At 39.4% G+C, this 17043-nt stretch overlaps 1 protein-coding gene across 1 annotated transcript in view; it reads left to right on the top strand.

Annotated features, from left to right (window-relative positions):
- Positions 1-17043, top strand: part of SLC38A6 (solute carrier family 38 member 6) — a 37968-nt gene that overhangs the window by 10323 nt on the left and 10602 nt on the right. The window contains exons 6-9 of the mRNA XM_069018504.1: positions 7570-7648; positions 12068-12150; positions 12621-12679; positions 16886-16951. Coding sequence (XP_068874605.1) covers positions 7570-7648; positions 12068-12150; positions 12621-12679; positions 16886-16951 — 287 coding nt within the window. The remainder of the gene's footprint in view (positions 1-7569; positions 7649-12067; positions 12151-12620; positions 12680-16885; positions 16952-17043) is intronic.

Below are 17043 nucleotides of genomic sequence, written 5' to 3'. Positions count from 1 at the left end.
TCTGGCTGAAGGAACCAGTAACACGGTGCCTGTTGGGCAGACATCCAGACTCTGTCAACATCTTTGATTTCAGAGTAAGGCTAAAAATAAAATTGTTTTCTGTTACCTCTTCCATCATCAGACCTGGGCACGTTGCATCATACGGTATTTTATTTCAGAAGTGATTAGGGAGCATGAGATAATGAAAGATGGCTTGTGATTAAGCAACTTTACCAGGGTTATTGTCACTATCTGTATCTAGTCTGGGCTTTTTTTAAAGTTTGCTCTGATCCCTTCTAAAAATAGTCTTAAGTGCTGAAGTAATTTACATTAATTTGTGGTGGAGAGAGTGTTTTAGTAATCATTTTAATAGTTATGCTTTCCAATTTGTCATCTTTGTTTTTTTTTAAAAGAAAGCTTAATGTGCAAATTTGAATTTGACGTTCTAATTGCATACACTTAGGGATTTGTGTAGACAGGGGAATTGACTTTTTCTATTACCAAGATACCCGCGGGGGAAAAAAAAGCCAAAACATTTTTGTACAGCTGCAGGAAAGCACTGATTGGTCAAATTTGGAAATTAAAAGGCTAAAAAAAATTGATTTCAAGTACATTGTAATTTTAACATGCATCTCTAACATGAGTGTTCAACTTTTCCTGCAGATTTTTAGTCGTCCCTTGGAAAGCATTTAAGTAATCCAAGTAACATAAATACCAAAATCCTTTAAAGTAACGAGATTAACTAAGGATGCACCAGGATAATGAGTTAATTTTTCAATATCCAAATGTAAATTAAAGTCATTTTAATAGCGTAGCTCAGAAGACTTCATAGAATATCTAGAGCTTAGAGTGACTAAACTTGGAGAACATTTGCCTTGCCTTCCTTATAATCAGTATGTTCTTGTTCTTGCAATATAGGTACTTGTTAATGTAGGAAAATCAAGGGTTGAGTGGGATGGCCAGTGCTATTACTTTTTACATTCCATTTCTCAGTATTTTGACCCAATCCAGCAGCCCTTTAAATGTAAACAGCCAGTGCTTAGTTTCATGTGAGCTGCCTTGTTCCTGAAAGGGCTGGTTGGTGTGTGTGGGTGCAAAGTGCACATGATGAAGAAGGGAACTGTCGAATTGCACCTGCCAGGCTGCTGAAGTTTCTTCATCTGCTCTTCCCAGCCCTTTCCTGTCACCCACATCTTTCCCTGGAGTGATCTTCCCGATGTCCATTTCTCACCTGCTGTGCAGAGGAGGATCTCGAAGTGTTCCAGATTGTGTCAGGTGCCCTCAAAGAAGGGAGAGAGCCCTTGGGGAGTTGTAAGCCTGGAGGCACACAGGGAGAGAGGGAGGCTGCTATCGGCAGTGCTGAGTTCCATGGCTCTGCTGGCTCCTCATGTCATCCTTCCCAGGAGCAACTGCAGTTGGATGGAGTCCCTGCTATTGTTTAATAGTGTTGTGCTTCTAGGAAGTGATGGATGAGGCACAGCAGGCCCAATCTGTGGCTGGGAATCCCACAGCCCGTCTCCCTCCCTGGCCAGGGAAGTTTTGTGAGCTTCCTAGGTGCTTTCTGAAGCAGGGGAGGAAGAAAGAAGGAAGGAGTACAGCAATTTCTCCTTCTAGAATTGTCCCCTCTGTGGATGTGACTGAAAAGGACAGTCTGCAGCTGTGTGCCCAAGAGAAAATCTTTAGGACTCCTAAAGCATGCATAATAAAGTTAGAGAAGGGCTGATTTTTAGCAAGGCTGGTGGAAAAATGGAGACAAACACAATAAAGTATTGCACAAGAGCAGCTCTCAGCCCGTTGCCAACACTAACAAATCCCCAGCGCTGAGGTCTAGCAGGAAGCATGTGGAGCTTTCCAGCATGCTTCCCAGGGCTGGGGCTGCCATCAGCTGAAGGTCACTGCTGGCTCAGATACGGCTGAGCCCAGAGGGGCTGGTGCCTGTGACACACACAAACATCAATCCAAGCTGCTGAGGAGCTGAATGATTTAAAATTTGTTAGCAGTGGGCTTAAGTGCCACAGTGGAACCTGCGGTACCACCAGGTAGCTTAAGGTGGTCTCTGTGAGGCATTTTTGCAGTATTTTTTTTTCAGTTTCTTCAGATAACCTGCCTTGGCTTGTACTCAGGTGGCCATTGCAGCCATTCATTGGAACTCAGCTTCCCAGACAGCTGTCTTAATTTTACAAAGAACTATTTGTTTTCTCATATAGATACCCTTTAATTCAGTGTAATTTCTATAACTGATGCTTTTTGGTTTTTTTGTTTCTATATTCTGCAGTTTGCATGTCCTCAAAGGTACAAGTTTTTCTTCTTTGTAAGAACAAGTAATGAGGAAAAAAGCTCCTTCCATATCCCTGGAGTGCTGTTTTGTCCTCGGCACTGCCTGAATGTTGCAGGCAGTGACTGGAAGTGACAGGATTCGTTCCAATGGGTGATGCTGCTCTGTAGATTTTATGGCCTGTTAATACAGTCAAGGTGACAATACACAGAGACCCTGCTGTGAGTGTGAGACACCCTAAATATGCATTTACAATCTCTTGGTTCTTTTTTTTTCAAGCTTCCCGAAGTCAATCGAGAGGCGTAGCCACTGTGAAAAGCAGATATTTTAAAAAAGCAGCACCACCCTCTGCTGGCCTGGCCCGGCCCCGCACACCCTGGGCCGCTTTCCCGGGAGAGCTGCCGGCAGCCCGGCGCCTCGGGAACCTCCAGTCCCCTCCCCTTTGTTTTTCTGCCAGGTAAACAATGAAATATTTAACTAACCTCCCCCCATGCAAACATATATATGTGTGCTTGCTGTGAGTGCCTGCTTAGAGATGCTGTGCAGAGACTAAAAAGATTCTTTTATCAAGTTAATTGGGCATTTTTTAATTGCAAATTATTTTCTTTTGTGTTTTCCTTTTTTTTTCTCTCCCCCCTCCCTCCCCAAGTTCATCCATTCTGCAGTTTAGTTCTAAACGTGTTTGCAAAATTTGCTTCAAATTTAAGTAAAGCAACTATTTTTTCAGACTGAGGGGGTGGATGGGAATTACCTTTGTGTAATCAGCAACAACAGTACTCCAGAAACTTTGAAAATAAACGAATGGTGCAAGTCATGGAGGAATAAAATAAAATACAGCTTGTTACACACTGAGACCTGCATCCTTAATACCTTAAGAAATTACTGAGGTTCCTTTAAGTATGGGAAATCTAATTCTGTTTTCAAACAAACTCAAATGTTTGTTTTCACAGCACAGTTTACTTTTGACCTGAAAGCCTAATTATCCTGACTGATTCAAAGTGAGGATTTCCAGTGCAGAGCTGCCTTAATTAAGGGCAGGTTTGTCAGCTCCTGTAGTAATTTAACAATTGATGACCCATGCTCCTGTGTTTTCCTATTGCAGTGAATGATTCTAGGAAGGTTTGCTATGATAAAGAATATAAAGCTTGCTTTAAATAATGAAAAAAAAAAAAAAGACAGAAATCTCAACCTGCAGCTGTACTACAGAATGGAATATGGGATGAGCTGTGTAGGAAACTTTTCCATTCTTTTAGCATAAATGTACAGAAATAATTAAACTAATGAAGTTTTGTCAAAATAAATCTGCTACCCATGTGTTCTATGTAGAATAAGAAGGATTTTTTGTTTGTTTTTTTAAGCTTGCCATAGTTAAGTTCCAGACTAATTCAGGTAAAAGCTAAAGGTGGAAGGAAAAGGGAAGCAAGGGAGCAGAAATTCATCAGGATGAGTCTCCGTAATAGGAAGACAAGCAAAGAAGTTGACAACCTGTTTCAGTTCTTGGAATTTCTCCACATGAATGAGGATAACATCTTCTGTCACACACTCCATTCTACATCTACATTTACAACCAGATAAATTATCCTAACGTTTATTTTTAAGCTTCCACTAAGAGGAAATATTAAAAACAGTACCTGCCCTGTCTTCTCCTGTGGGAAGTTTGGAGGGGAACTTGTTTCCATCTTTGCACAATGCTTAAAAATGCAAGACATCTTTATAGGGCTCTGATATGATCATCTACAGTGGCAGATGAGGAAAAACTAACCAGAAGCCTTAGTTCCTTCAATGAACTGATTTGAAGGGATTTATCACCATGAATTCTGTGTTTATGTATAAGTTTATTGTACATTCTCTGGCATCACTGCTGTGGACTTCAGTGCTTGGTCTCTTTTTGGGTAGGATAATAAGAAGTTACAGGGGTTTTTTTGCTGTTAACCAAACAGCAACCCACATATTTTAAGATGAGGCTACCTCAGAAGAGGTATTTTGAGGACTATTTAAAAAACATAACCTTTTCTCTAGTAACTGTTTTTTTCACGTAGGGGCACATATGCTCAGTGTTAAACAATATTGTAGCACAGCAGAGACATTCTGAATAATGTATGCATGCTCTGTGTATTTATAGAGAGTCACAGCTTGTGGTGGCACTGCAGGCTGTAGTAATGGAATTGTAAAGCAAGTACTCTATATTTTAATAAACTTATTTTTTCTGTGAAAGAGCTAATACCAAGTTTTCAGAACATGGCAAAGTGATAGGTATTTTAAGAGCAGTATTTCTTGCTGCTTTCAACACAGTGCAAGTCTACTGAATAATGAACTATTAATATAACTCTGATTTCTTTTGAGTTCTGGCGTGTCAAGGCCCATTGAGAAGTTCAGAACTGCTTAGTTCTCCATCAAGTAGCTCTTGATGCATACTGAAAATTACCTACAAGTAACATAATACATGCAAATTCAGGACCTGAAAGTTAGGAAGTGACCCTGTGAGGGTTGCTCACGTAGTTGCAGTTCAGCCCTTGTGGCATCCCCCTCTTGCTGCAGCCTCGGGCTGCGCCATCGCACACCATTTGTTCTGCAGGAAACCCGTTTCCCTCAGTGCTGGAGTAGGTGTCTCTGTCAGTATTTCCAGGTGGGGTAAATCAGAGCACAAGGGTGTGCTTTTTGTTGTGCTCACTTGTGTCACAGTTCAGTCTCGTGCCTGTGTAATCTCTTCCTTCCGTTGCACATTAAGGCTGCCAAGGAGAGCTGACGTTTCATTTGCACAACGCAACCTGACGTGGCTTCGGTCGCAGGGGGCGTCAGGGAAGGGAGGTACAAATTGTTATTTGGAGCAAAGGATACGTGACTTTTTGTCTGTCGTATTTTATGCTCTTGATTCCTCAAGTAGAAAAAGACTGTCCTATTGTTTTAGTTCTTCTTGTTTTAGTTTCATCTTTAAAAAACCAACCAACCAAACCACGTTCTTTGCTCATTCTGTAGTGTGTTGCAGAGTTACACAGTGGTTAGTGTCTTCGTGCCAAGTAAAGCTACAAGGAGTTGTTTCTCCTGAGGAGAATTAAAACTGTTTGCAAATGAACTAAAAGCAGGATTTGGCTTTTTAAACTGTATTAAGCATGGGCATCCTGCTCAGATTCATGTACAAGATTCAGGTCTTGTTTAAGCATCAGGATATAAATAAAATTATTTATAATTCATTACTCATCTTGTTGAACAAACAAGAGAATATAAACGGGGGGGGGGGGGGGGGATTCTACTATGTGAGGTTTTTTCCCATATGCCCAGAGAAAGGAAGAAAGATGCACACAAATGTTCAGCATGCACAAGTTCTTGGTGCAGGACTGGCTCCCTCCTTAGGGGTGGAATTCAGTGAAATAGGACTCCTCTCAAAAACAAAGAGTGAGCAACAAAGGATAAGTGATCAAGTGATTAGCCAGAGGCTAATAGGAATGCAAGGGCAGAGTGACAGATTGCATATTGGAGGAAATCTGATCTGGAAATTAATTTGAAGGTTTCTGCAGTGGAGACTGCAAAAGAACTAATTTTAAAATCTTTCTGAAGGACATAAATATATGAAAATTCTGACTTGCTTGTGTATAAAGAATTGTATCATACAGGGGAGAAGGCTAATGGATAAATAAGGTTGAATTGCAATTTAGAGGAATTTTCCTTTCCCTCCTCCCCCACTTAGTTTTTTAAAAAAATTGAGTGAAATATGCATCTGCCTGCAACTTAGTGTGAAAAATTGGGTTAATTACAAATTCTAGTGACTTAGAAATATGCATTCTGTAATTTTCTCTGGTTGAATCTACATTCTGTTGTAGGAGAGTAAATCAGGATAAATACAGCAGATAAATACCTCAGCACACACAATCAACAGCTCTATGTCACTAAATATACATGAATATTGGATAAACCAGAGCTTTTAATTATGAAGAAGTGATTATTTCCTTATTTAGTGACTTACCAAATGGTTTTAATTTAACCTTGCAGTAGGTAGATGTCACTTTGTATTAATAGAATTCTCTTTCTTTATAAGGACCACCTTACACTTTCTTCAGAATTTAACAGTAACTGCTGTGTACAGCAGTGTCTGAGTCCACACATCTTTTCTTTTAAGATTCAAAGCATTCCTTAAATAAAATACCCCCACAAACTTATTCAAATACCATCTTATGAAAGTTTGTTGCTTTACCTTTTCAAAATATATGTTTTAATTTTAAAGCATGAATAAATATACTGTGGTAAAATTTTAAAGAATTACTAAATACAGAACAGTAAAATTTGAATACAACAGATGAGTTTTTGTCAGGGATTGAATGTAACTAAGCTTTTTATGGCATGTTACTAAAATTACTTGCTGCTGCTGGATGGAAATTAGTTTCATTTAGGCTTTGATGTTCGTTGAAACTGTCTGTAAAGCTTGATTTTTCTGAGTAATTCTCTGCTGGTTACATGAAAAAGCAACACGAACAGTATGTGAAGGTATCAGACTAGTATAAATTGGGATTTAAAAACCCTCTCATTCGTGCCTTTGATCACTTTATTTAGTGAAGGAGAAAAGTGGCACTGTGAAGGAGCTTTTGGATTTCTGTGTGTGCATCATTGCTTTCTGCTGAATAGAATTAAAAACACTTAATTTCAGGTCAGCACTCCTGTAAGAGTAGCTAATAATTTCTCTTCTGCTTCACAGTTCCTGTACAATTCTGCGCTTGATATTATTGTTGGGATCTTGTTGGTGATGGATTTATCATGAGAAGCAGGGATCTGTCACTGATAATCATCTTAGCTCTGAGGACCAAACCTTGCAGTATAAAAAACCCTTTCAAGTCCTATTCTTGTGTTTGAATTTCTGTCTTGTATTTATTTAGTGTAACAGCAATTGAACAACTATGAAAACAGTCTTTAAAAACCCTACTGTATTGAGAGAAATAAATATTATTTACTCTCATCATGAATAATGTTTCATAAAGAGAAAGGAGGAGTGCTGCAGCTGTGTAGTCTGTCTCAAGCCTGTAGGTATGTATTCCCAGGTAGAAGGGCAGGCCTATATATTATATTCTTTTGCCTTTTAGTCCTCTGGATTATGTTTTCCTTGTTTCAAGACTCACATTGTAACAGTCTCTTTGGAGGCATTAGCTGACATCAGTGCAATACTTGCAGCTATTTTTAAAGGAAGTATATTAGAAAATAAATTCTGGTTCTGGTGCCGTGGTGTCTCACACAGAGCTGAGATGTTCCAGGCGTAACCACGCCGGTCCAGCCGTGCTGGCTGAGATGCTGCTGTTCCTCTGCTCAATCTGTCCTGCTTCTGTTTGCAGCCATGTCATCTTATCTGCTGATTGTGAAGTCTGAACTTCCTGGGGCTGTTGCGGGGCTTCTGAGTGGAGCCGAGAGTGGGTAAGGAAAAGTTCTTCGTACGTTCTGTGTTTGTCTTGAAGAAAAAAGGGGTTCAGCACTGCTGAAGGACGTGGGTACTGGCACTTCTCTGAGATCACATGTGAAAATAGTCATTTACATGAGTTGTTGGAATATGAAATGTATTTGGCAAGTGCAAATCTTGCAGCACGCACACACAGAGCGTGATTCTTTCCTCATGGCGATTTCCCATCCGATGACCTCAAAGTCAGTGGCAAAACTCCATCTAAAGGAGTCTCCCTTCTGTAATATTTTAAAAGGGGAACCAGGAAGATACTGGAGGGAGAGGAGAAGAAACATTTCCACTGCTGTCATGTTATCACTTCACTTAATTCAAAATCACAGTACAAAAAATGGCAGGCATATATACTGAAATATTCTGTTGTCTTGCTCTAGTAATTGGACTTATCTTGGGAAAAATGCCAGGTTTTCAGACTTGGTTTATAATTCCTAAACTTGGCTCCCAGTAAAGAAGTTATTTTTTGCAGTTTAGCTGTAAAGCTGTTTGTAAGGAGTGTGTCCCTCACATTTCCATCAGAACTGTTGCAAGAAATCTGTGCCTGTGCTAAGCAAACACTGCAGCTTCAGCACTGAGATATCTTGTGTGAGTTGTTCAAGTGCTGCTGTCATTCGTAACAGTGTATCTTGGACTGCATTACAGCTGTTTTTCCAAACTGCTATTTTCAGATGTTTTCAGCTCAAAACTTGCTCTGGATTGAAATGTGGTGAAATTGTCTCAAGGCTGTGTGATGGTTGTATTATTCCTGAATGTTGTGGTTGAATTTTAAGTGGGAAATCAGTTTCTTAAAAGGTACTTCAGTTGATTTTCTGTTTTATCACTTACAACTTCTGGATTTTATAACGAGTTTGAAAAATTAATTGTGGCTGTAATCTTGCTTTCTGTCTTTCTGCTCTCCTGGCCTTCACATTTTTAGTAAGGTTTTTTGTCAGTTTTCTTTTTTTTTCCCTAAACTGTTACATTTTGTGTATATATGTTATTTTTAGTCTGCTAATGTATCTCTTCCAGCTGCGGTAGTCATCAGCTTTTCATTTGGGTGCTGTAACCTTCTCCTTCAAGCTCATACTTCAGCCTCACTCTCCATACACAGTGGTGTTGAGCTGCTGCTGTATCTGCTGCGTGTATTCCAATCTGCCAGCCCCAAATTTAGCATCTAACATCTCTTACTGCTGGTTTTAATTTTATGTCAGCTCTGTTTATGGAAAGTGACTTTTCTTTCAGCAAAGATACACTTTGAAACAAACAGCTTAAGAAAACTCCTTGCAGGTAGAACGTGGAGGTCCCGTGCGCTGCTCAGAGGGTTGTTCTGTCTGAGAAAGGTGCTGCCTGTGGGATAATGCTCCCAACAGCTCTGTCTGTCCAGGTCCTACCTCAGATCTCCTGGATGTGAACACACAGAAAGGTTGCAGTGTTGAAGCATTTATTACAAATCCCCATAGCTGTTGTAATCCTCAGTGATCTGTCAGCTCTGCCAACACCCACGCTTCTTCCTTAGCTGAAATTACAGTTTGAGATGGGAATGAAGTTCAACTTTGCATTTAGAAAGAGCTGAGATTGTCCATAGGAATCCTAACCACAGCTCTAGTGGTTAGGTGATTGCAGCCTGGTCTCGTCCAGTTTCTGCCTCTGTTCATTGTAGTTCTTCCATCAGTCAGTGTTTATTTAACACAATTTCCCTCCTCTAGTATTTGTGCAAGCAAATTGTTCAAGTGCAGTGGTCAAGCAGTATTCCAGGAACATGCACACATGCATGCCCACATGTATATTTAATTTCTTTTGTCGTATTAATGGCCATGGTAGAGCATAATCTTTTGTTTCTGTGTATTTTTTTGCAGATGTTAAGTGTATGTTTTTACTAGCAGATATTTTAAATTGTAGGAAATTGTTCAACAAAAATAGGTACTCAAATACCAAGCCTAAGCAGCAACTTACTTATGCAAAGGGCATAAATATTGAGTAGTTTGATTCAACTTCTTTACCTGGACCACTTGTTTCCAGATGTGGTTGCACAACTGTTCTGTTTTTGTTAAGTCATTATAGCATCTGATACTCTTTCATTTGGTGCAGAATTTATCTTAACTGTACTTAGGATGTATCCAAAGTGTCAGTTAAACTATCTGTGGAAGTATTTTATATGCATAAACCCTCCAGAGCTGTACATTTGGGAAACCCATCTAAAGAATGTTTTGTGCATTAAATTATTTTTATAGATAAAGGTTAGCAGGTGTGTGTGTGTTTGAAAGGCTCAGAGCCAGTCTAACACATCCTCATGTCTTTTTAAAAAAGAAAACCATACAATATGAACACTTACTGAGTGGAGATGTTTCTGTCTGCATAACAAGAATTCCACATAGTTTTGATGACATGAAATGAGGATTGCGTTAAAAAGTTGTAATTTGTGAGCCCTCTGTTAACATTTAATGACCCTGTCAGAGGATGTGATTGATGCAATTTAGTTGTCTTGCTTGTGTGTTGTATAATTGATATGGACTGAGAGTAAGATCCTAATTTAGAACATATGAATATCTTGTTCTGTTGAATTCAGGAATGAAATTAAAGCGATTTATAAATGTCTGCTTTTACTTACAATATGGGGGAGGGAGGAGAAACATCTGCATGCCAAAGCTTTTTCAGCAGAGTCAAGGATTTATATTCTGTATTTCATATTTTGAATGCTTTTATCATATAGGATTAAATTTACAGATCACATTGATTTTAAAGGCACTATCAAAACATTTATTCTGCCTTTGGAAAATAAGTGTATTTTACAACAGTACTTTGAGGACAAAATGGACACATTTTCTGATAAGCAGTCCACTATGCAGTTTTTTTGAGGTCTTTTTAAGTATAAGAATTGGTATTCCAAAATGAAGCAATGTACAAAATTACTTTTTCTCCTTCATTTCCTCACTGCTGTTTTCCTCTCTGTTCCCCCCCTCACCCACAAATGTTTCTTCATTTACCATAAAGTAACCAAAATAATTTTCTGTCTGTTCTGCTGAGCTTGTGAACCTCGGTGGCAGCTGTGGGTTTGCTGCATGTCTAGAATCAGGAAATTTAGACAGAGTCCCACATCTACACATAGTGCATGATCCTGTTCCTCCTCATCTGAACATCCATCAGACTGGAAAGAAAGAAAAAGTTTAAAGATATATGAATGCTAAATGATAACAATGTGAAGAATAGATACTACAGCAAGGAGCTGATCTGGGCAAAGTTGCTTCTTCGCTGTAGCAGTAGCAGACCTAGCTAATAATACACTTTTTGAAGAATGATGTATTTTGACTTGTTTTTAATAGAGACATTGTCACATAATGGTTCCTTTGGGTTTGATACAGTGAAGATGCCCTCAACCTTGCAATTTCTCTGTTCACTTACATTGCATCTTTTTTTCAAACAAGTGACACAAGTGGCTGTCCCTGATGTATAGCAGTAGTTAATGTACCTGTATGGTAATTCTTCTCTAGCACAGGTGTTATGGTACTTTCCTCATGATAACTTGAGGTGCTGCCTGTTTATTAGGTGCTAACCATATCCTGGACTAAATAAACTGGAAGGTCAAAAGTCAAGGTGTTTATAGGTGGTAAAGTCGGAGGCTGATGTGCAAGATGTTTATCAGTACAGGATATGGTTATTGCCAAGTCGGGGCAGCCACCCTCAAGATGTTTCTGTTACTTAACAACTTATCCATCTGTGCTTTCCTCAGTTCAGAGATGGGATTTGGATGCTTCAAATAGATTTTAAATACGTGAGGACCTCACAGCCTCTACAGCCTCTACAATGCTATTTAATACGTGTGGTTTTATGTATAAACATTACACCAGATTTCGTCAGCATAATTTCCATCCCTTCTGTCTTTTACTTCTTTCATGGATGTATGCAAGGAAGGGAAGCTCAGCAGTGAGTGGGAATTGATGTTGCTGTTTCTTCAGGTGTGTAAATACGCAGCTCATTGTAATCCACTTTTAGATACACACAGTGTGCTGTGTAAGTACTTCTGCTGGAAATCTGTAGAGTATGAAATATCCTTCCCTCTGACCATTGCTGTGAATCAAGGTGGGGTTTTGCATATTGTGCTGGCTGAGAAATAAATTGGCACACCTGCATGGATCAGACCCCTGATCCATGCAGACACTTGCCTGTGGAACATTGCCTGCAATGCTGGCTTCTTATGGAATGATGATCTGCTCCCTTATTATCTGGGAGCTCTGTTTCATATCAGCGTAGAAACTAGGAGTACAAATTCATGTAAATAGCATGTGACACAAGAAATTATTTTTTTCTTTTCCTAGTGGTTGCTTTGTCTAAGATCACAGTTCTAAATTAAACATATTTTTAGGACTCCTGAGCTTTGTATCAGTCCTAAATAGATTTTCCAACAGGTCTTGGTACCTTGATGGGAAACTGCTGCTGCTGCTTACTTCAGTCTGCATTGTTTTTCCTCTGGCCCTTCTTCCTAAAATTGGTGAGTAATTAAAGGAGAGAAGTGAATATTATTCTACTTTAGTAGCAATTACAGTTGAAGACTTTAAAACCTTAATGGGTTATTTATTTATTTAAACTGGTGGGGGGCTGCTGGTGGTGGTGATTACTTAAGTTGTTGTAGTGTGTTCTGCCTTCCAGCCCTGCCTAGTTAACCTATTACTTGGGTTGCAGTAGTATTTTGTCTGCAATACTAAAATAAAATCTTTACAGCAGAACATTAAAGAGCTGCATTTACTTACAGCATGCCATTAGTGGTAAGCCAGTTCTAATTCTGCCCTACAAAACTACATAAATGATCTGTGACAGGCAGTTGGAATGTTGTTATTCTGAGTCCTAAGCCCCAGATACCAAGCACTGTAATAGAAAACATGCCTAAAATGTAAAGCTTTAGCTGTACATTAGGATCACTTTCCTTATAAATTCTCTTTTATTTTTACTGTTATTTTACAGGCTTTCTTGGCTACACAAGTAGTTTATCATTTTTCTTTACGGTGTACTTTACTCTTGTGGTAAGTTAAAAATCTCTGCACAGCTTATCTTTTTTTTTTACCTTATTGTTTGAATGTTTTCATAAGTCTGTTTTGAAATTAATTTGTCTTCCCCTCCCCCTTAACTTTTTATGTGAAATTTAGAATTTTCCTTAAGTTCAGTATGTGCTTGCTTGGACAGATTACTTTTGTTTTGCTGAGGCTTGGAAATGTGTATGAACTTCCAAGCATGTGAAAAGATTTAAAATAATTATATTTTGGGCTGGTAAATATAATAATTTTTTTTTTTTTTTTTTTTTTTTGCTGAGGGTGCAGCAAAGGGAGCTGGCACATACATTTTTGTTTCCCTACTAGCAGAGAATGGAATTCTGTTTTCTTAACTTCTAGCTATTACTTACTGCAACTAGTGCAGAAGAAAATTTAATATACTCCAAATAAATTAAATTTACATGTATAATGGAGTGACAGAGTTCAGAAAAAGGCAAAGAAAACTAGAACTTCATTAAGGCAGTTTACAAGATTCATTAATATGTCAATGACCTTATTCTCCTTTCCAGCTGAAAGGAAAAGTTCTTTTCTCTGAGCCATATGGGGGTTTTTGACCCTGATGTTCACCCTCTCAAGGCCCCTGTGAGGTAGATGTTTCCAAATACCAAAAGTGAGACCTGCTAGGCAGATCTAAGAGAGAAAATGTGCCTTTAAGTTGCACTTTTTTCTTTCTACAGGGAAAAAGTATGTTAATGCACATGTGTAATATGTGGTACAACTGCAACTCTCACTCTGTCATCTGTTTGAGTCTTATTTGGGAGCCTGGCAAAAATGTTCCCCCTCTGCCCTGTCATTCTGGCTTGCATTGACTTGCATTTAATACCTGTTTCACAAAGGGATAAACAGAGTTGAAGGCAAGTTGAACAAACATGCCATCCAGGAGACCAAGGCAATCCATTAGGAACTAAACCATGTGATAAAACCAAACTTCAAAGCTGTCAAAACATCTCCCTAGGGTATCCCTGGAGAGTTGCAGTGTTTGTAGGACCTTGGGAAGTATTCTTCTTAAGCTGAACATTGAGAAGCAGCCACAGCCTCTCCAGAGTTAATGGAAATTCATTTGTAATATTTATAAATTACCTTAACTTTTGACCTCTCTCCTAAAATTTATCTTTAAAAGAAAAAAGGAATTGGAAAAAAAAAAGGTAAGAAAAAGCACTAACTGTAAGGCTGACATAGGCCTTTGGCGGAAGCAAGTTGCAAGGGTTTTAAAACCAGTTCAGCTCCCTAGATTTCAAAGGGAATGCCTATGGATCTCTGAGGAAAGCTGTTGTAATGGGTGGATGCATTTGAAAACAACTTCAGTCCCTGAAAAAGCAAATGTGTAAGCATGAATTAAACTAGGTTTTAGTTTGTGATTCTCTATCAAAAAAAGTGGGTAGAAAGTGCTAATGAAGGAGTACAGACTGCTGGATTTTTTATGAAATGGTTAAATTTGTGTGCTTACTCTTTCTTGTTAAATGGCCAAGCAGCAGCCTCAGTAAATCTAAGTGAGGTCAAAATTTTTAAAAGCCTTTATGGGTATTTCCAGAAAACCAATACTCTTGACAGAATATTCTGACTTGTTCAGGCCCTGAAAGTCAAAGGCATTAAATGTGGTTTAGTTTTCATATCTAATTGCTTTGAAGTGGGTGATGTGTGCTGTTGAAATGGTGTTTTAGTTTGCACACTGTTAATTTCTATGTGGCAGATATGTTTTAATTTGTTCCAGAAGAGAACTGTGTTAGTCATATGGAAGTGATATAATTATATTTTGCATATACAGTAATTCTGTGCCTTTTCAAGTGCACACCATCTGTTCAGCTTTTTGCCAGCAAGCCACAACTTTACTGCAGCCTGCAGAAAAGAGACATCTTGGTCAGTCTGGTCAGGGAGTGCACTGAGCAAAGGGCTGGAGACTTCTTTGTTCTGGGCTCTGCTCTGGGGCCTGGGCACATCATGAATGTCCTCTGTGTGCCTCAGTATCTCTTCCTTTAAAACCAATAAACTGGTTCTAGTCTTCACTTGCAAAAATATTGCAGACACTGAGATGAGCTGATCTAGGAGATAAACAAGTGTGTATAAGTATAAATTCAAAGCCAGATTCTGTGAGGTCCTGAGCACTTTTGTTTCTGACTTTGGAATGCTTCCCCAAGTTGAATCCTCAGGGAAAAGAAATTGATTGTTAAACTGTTTTGTTATTGCCTCCCCTCTTGCTATATTGAATATTGGTGAAGCGTAAAGACAGACTTTTATTTTTTTTGTGTATGTGGAGACAGCATTATTGGTAGCTTGTTCAACAAAGGTGTTAATGATTGCTGATGGTGTGTTTTTATAAATCTCTTATGTTCCCAGAACAAAAACATGTTGCAGATTGGGAACCTGCCATATGTAATGAGTGGTTATGCACAGACAGCCCCTTTGCTGAGTGCTGTCAGTACTGCTGGAATAAAGGGATTCCTGTTTTCCCTCTGCAGGATACAAAAAATCACTGAGATTATTAGAATACTTTGAGCTCTAACTTTATTCTTTAGCAATGTTTTTGGTGTGGGCTTAAAATACCCTTTTCCCACTAGAATCTCTCTTGATTTTTAAGTTTTTTTTCACTTAAAACCAAATGTTTGTTATACTCAAAAGAATGTTTATATGAAATAGGCTTGAAGTTCTAGAGGAGGGTTGTGGTGCCTGCATGACTGCTCAGCTAACTGGGCTGTGCTGCCAGCTTAAAAATCCTTTCCTGCTGGGGAACCTCATTAGACTACAATTGGAAACCCAAACACATTTGAATAATTAAGTAGGTGGGCAAATATAAATACAGATTTTTAAATGCACCTAGTGCATTTTGTCTTCTTTTATTTCCACTCAGTCTATTCTTAATCTGTATTACATTTATTTTAGAAAAATGTTTTCCAGCCTTTTAGGTTTGACTTGTCTGGTCCTCCCCTGCAATGTTTATATATATCTTTGCTCTTTAGCTTGCAGGAAAGCTTCCCCTCACCACTGCCAGGCACATTTTACTTTCCCCAAACCTTGCCCTTCAGCTCCATGCCCCTTTCCAGTGCTCAGGAAGCCTATTCCAGCTTTAGACAGAGTTCCCCCAAAGCTGACTACTTTGGAGCCTTCAAAGCCTTCCCTTGTCTGGGTGCCTTTAAACACAACACAGGCCCAAATTATATTTTAGTACTTGGTGTTTGCAGGCTGCTGTTGAGCAGACTCCCACCTAGTTCCATACCTTGAGTGAGTTGTTCTTGTGCAATTTAAAACATGTTACTGCCACAATGCACTCAGCCTGCCGTGTACCCACAGTTTTCTTTCCCCACATTTTGGCCAGAGGTAACATTTGTTTGCCTCTCCTGGCACTGGTGACAAGAGGGAGCATCTAATCCTCTGGGAAACACCACTTGGCAGCAGGCAAAACACAGTTGTCTGAGCCAGGAGAAGAGCTCCCTTCCATGTTATTCTTGTCATGAATCTGAGTCTTTAATTAAGTTTTTAATTATTTGCTCTAGGCTTCCAAAAGAATTATAACCTCTAAAGCCAGGCAGCTACAATAGGAAATTAATTAGGGTGAGGAGAGCAATGCAACTATCATTTTAAGCTGGGCTCCTGAAGAAGGAGGTAACATTCCTTATTTTAATTTCCCTTTGATTTTCAGCCCTGTTACTTGGCAGTCCCTAAACCAGCAGGGTGTAGCTGAAGGCCCAATGACATTCTGGGACAATAATTGCATTTATTGTTTTTCCTTTGCTTTCTAGTCCAAGCCATATGTTTCTGCCTTTTAAGATTAGCCCTAGGCTCTGCTCTATCTCTGTTAAGGGCTTGTGTGCTCCGGGCGCGAGCCTGGGATCGCTAACACAGCAGCAATTCCGGACGGGAGGCCCTTGGTGTGGAGCCCAGGGAGAGTGGCTGGGAAGTGCTGGTTGTATTTCAGCTCATGTCAGAGCCCATTGCAGTGCCCCACCTCCAGATCCGTGGGCCATAAGGCTGCCAGCTGTGCAGGGTGAGCAGCTGGATGGAGTGGCACTGACAAGCTTTTCTGTCAAGTCTCCTTCTGGTGGCCTGTCAACCAGGCAGGCCTGGTAATTTACTGGGGGTGTAGCTCCCTGCTGTGTGTTCCAACAGGCTGATTAGCTGTGTGTATCTAAATTGAAAACTGATTTTTAGGATATCATTCATACATGAAATATGCTGTCTCTGCAGGTTATGATTAAGAAATGGTCGATCCCGTGTCCTCTACCTCTGAGTAGTGCCATAGAGACTTTACAGGTAAAGTCCTTGCTGGTTTGAAGTCCTAATTTTACTAGTAAACTGTAATGCTTTTTTTACATTAACACTTTCAGAATGGCTTGCAATTTAAA

The sequence above is a fragment of the Aphelocoma coerulescens genome, chromosome 5 (assembly GCF_041296385.1).
Source record: "Aphelocoma coerulescens isolate FSJ_1873_10779 chromosome 5, UR_Acoe_1.0, whole genome shotgun sequence".
Lineage (NCBI taxonomy): Eukaryota > Metazoa > Chordata > Aves > Passeriformes > Corvidae > Aphelocoma > Aphelocoma coerulescens.
The sequence above is the reverse complement of the archived record's forward strand: the minus strand, read 5'-3'. Positions and strand labels throughout refer to the sequence as shown.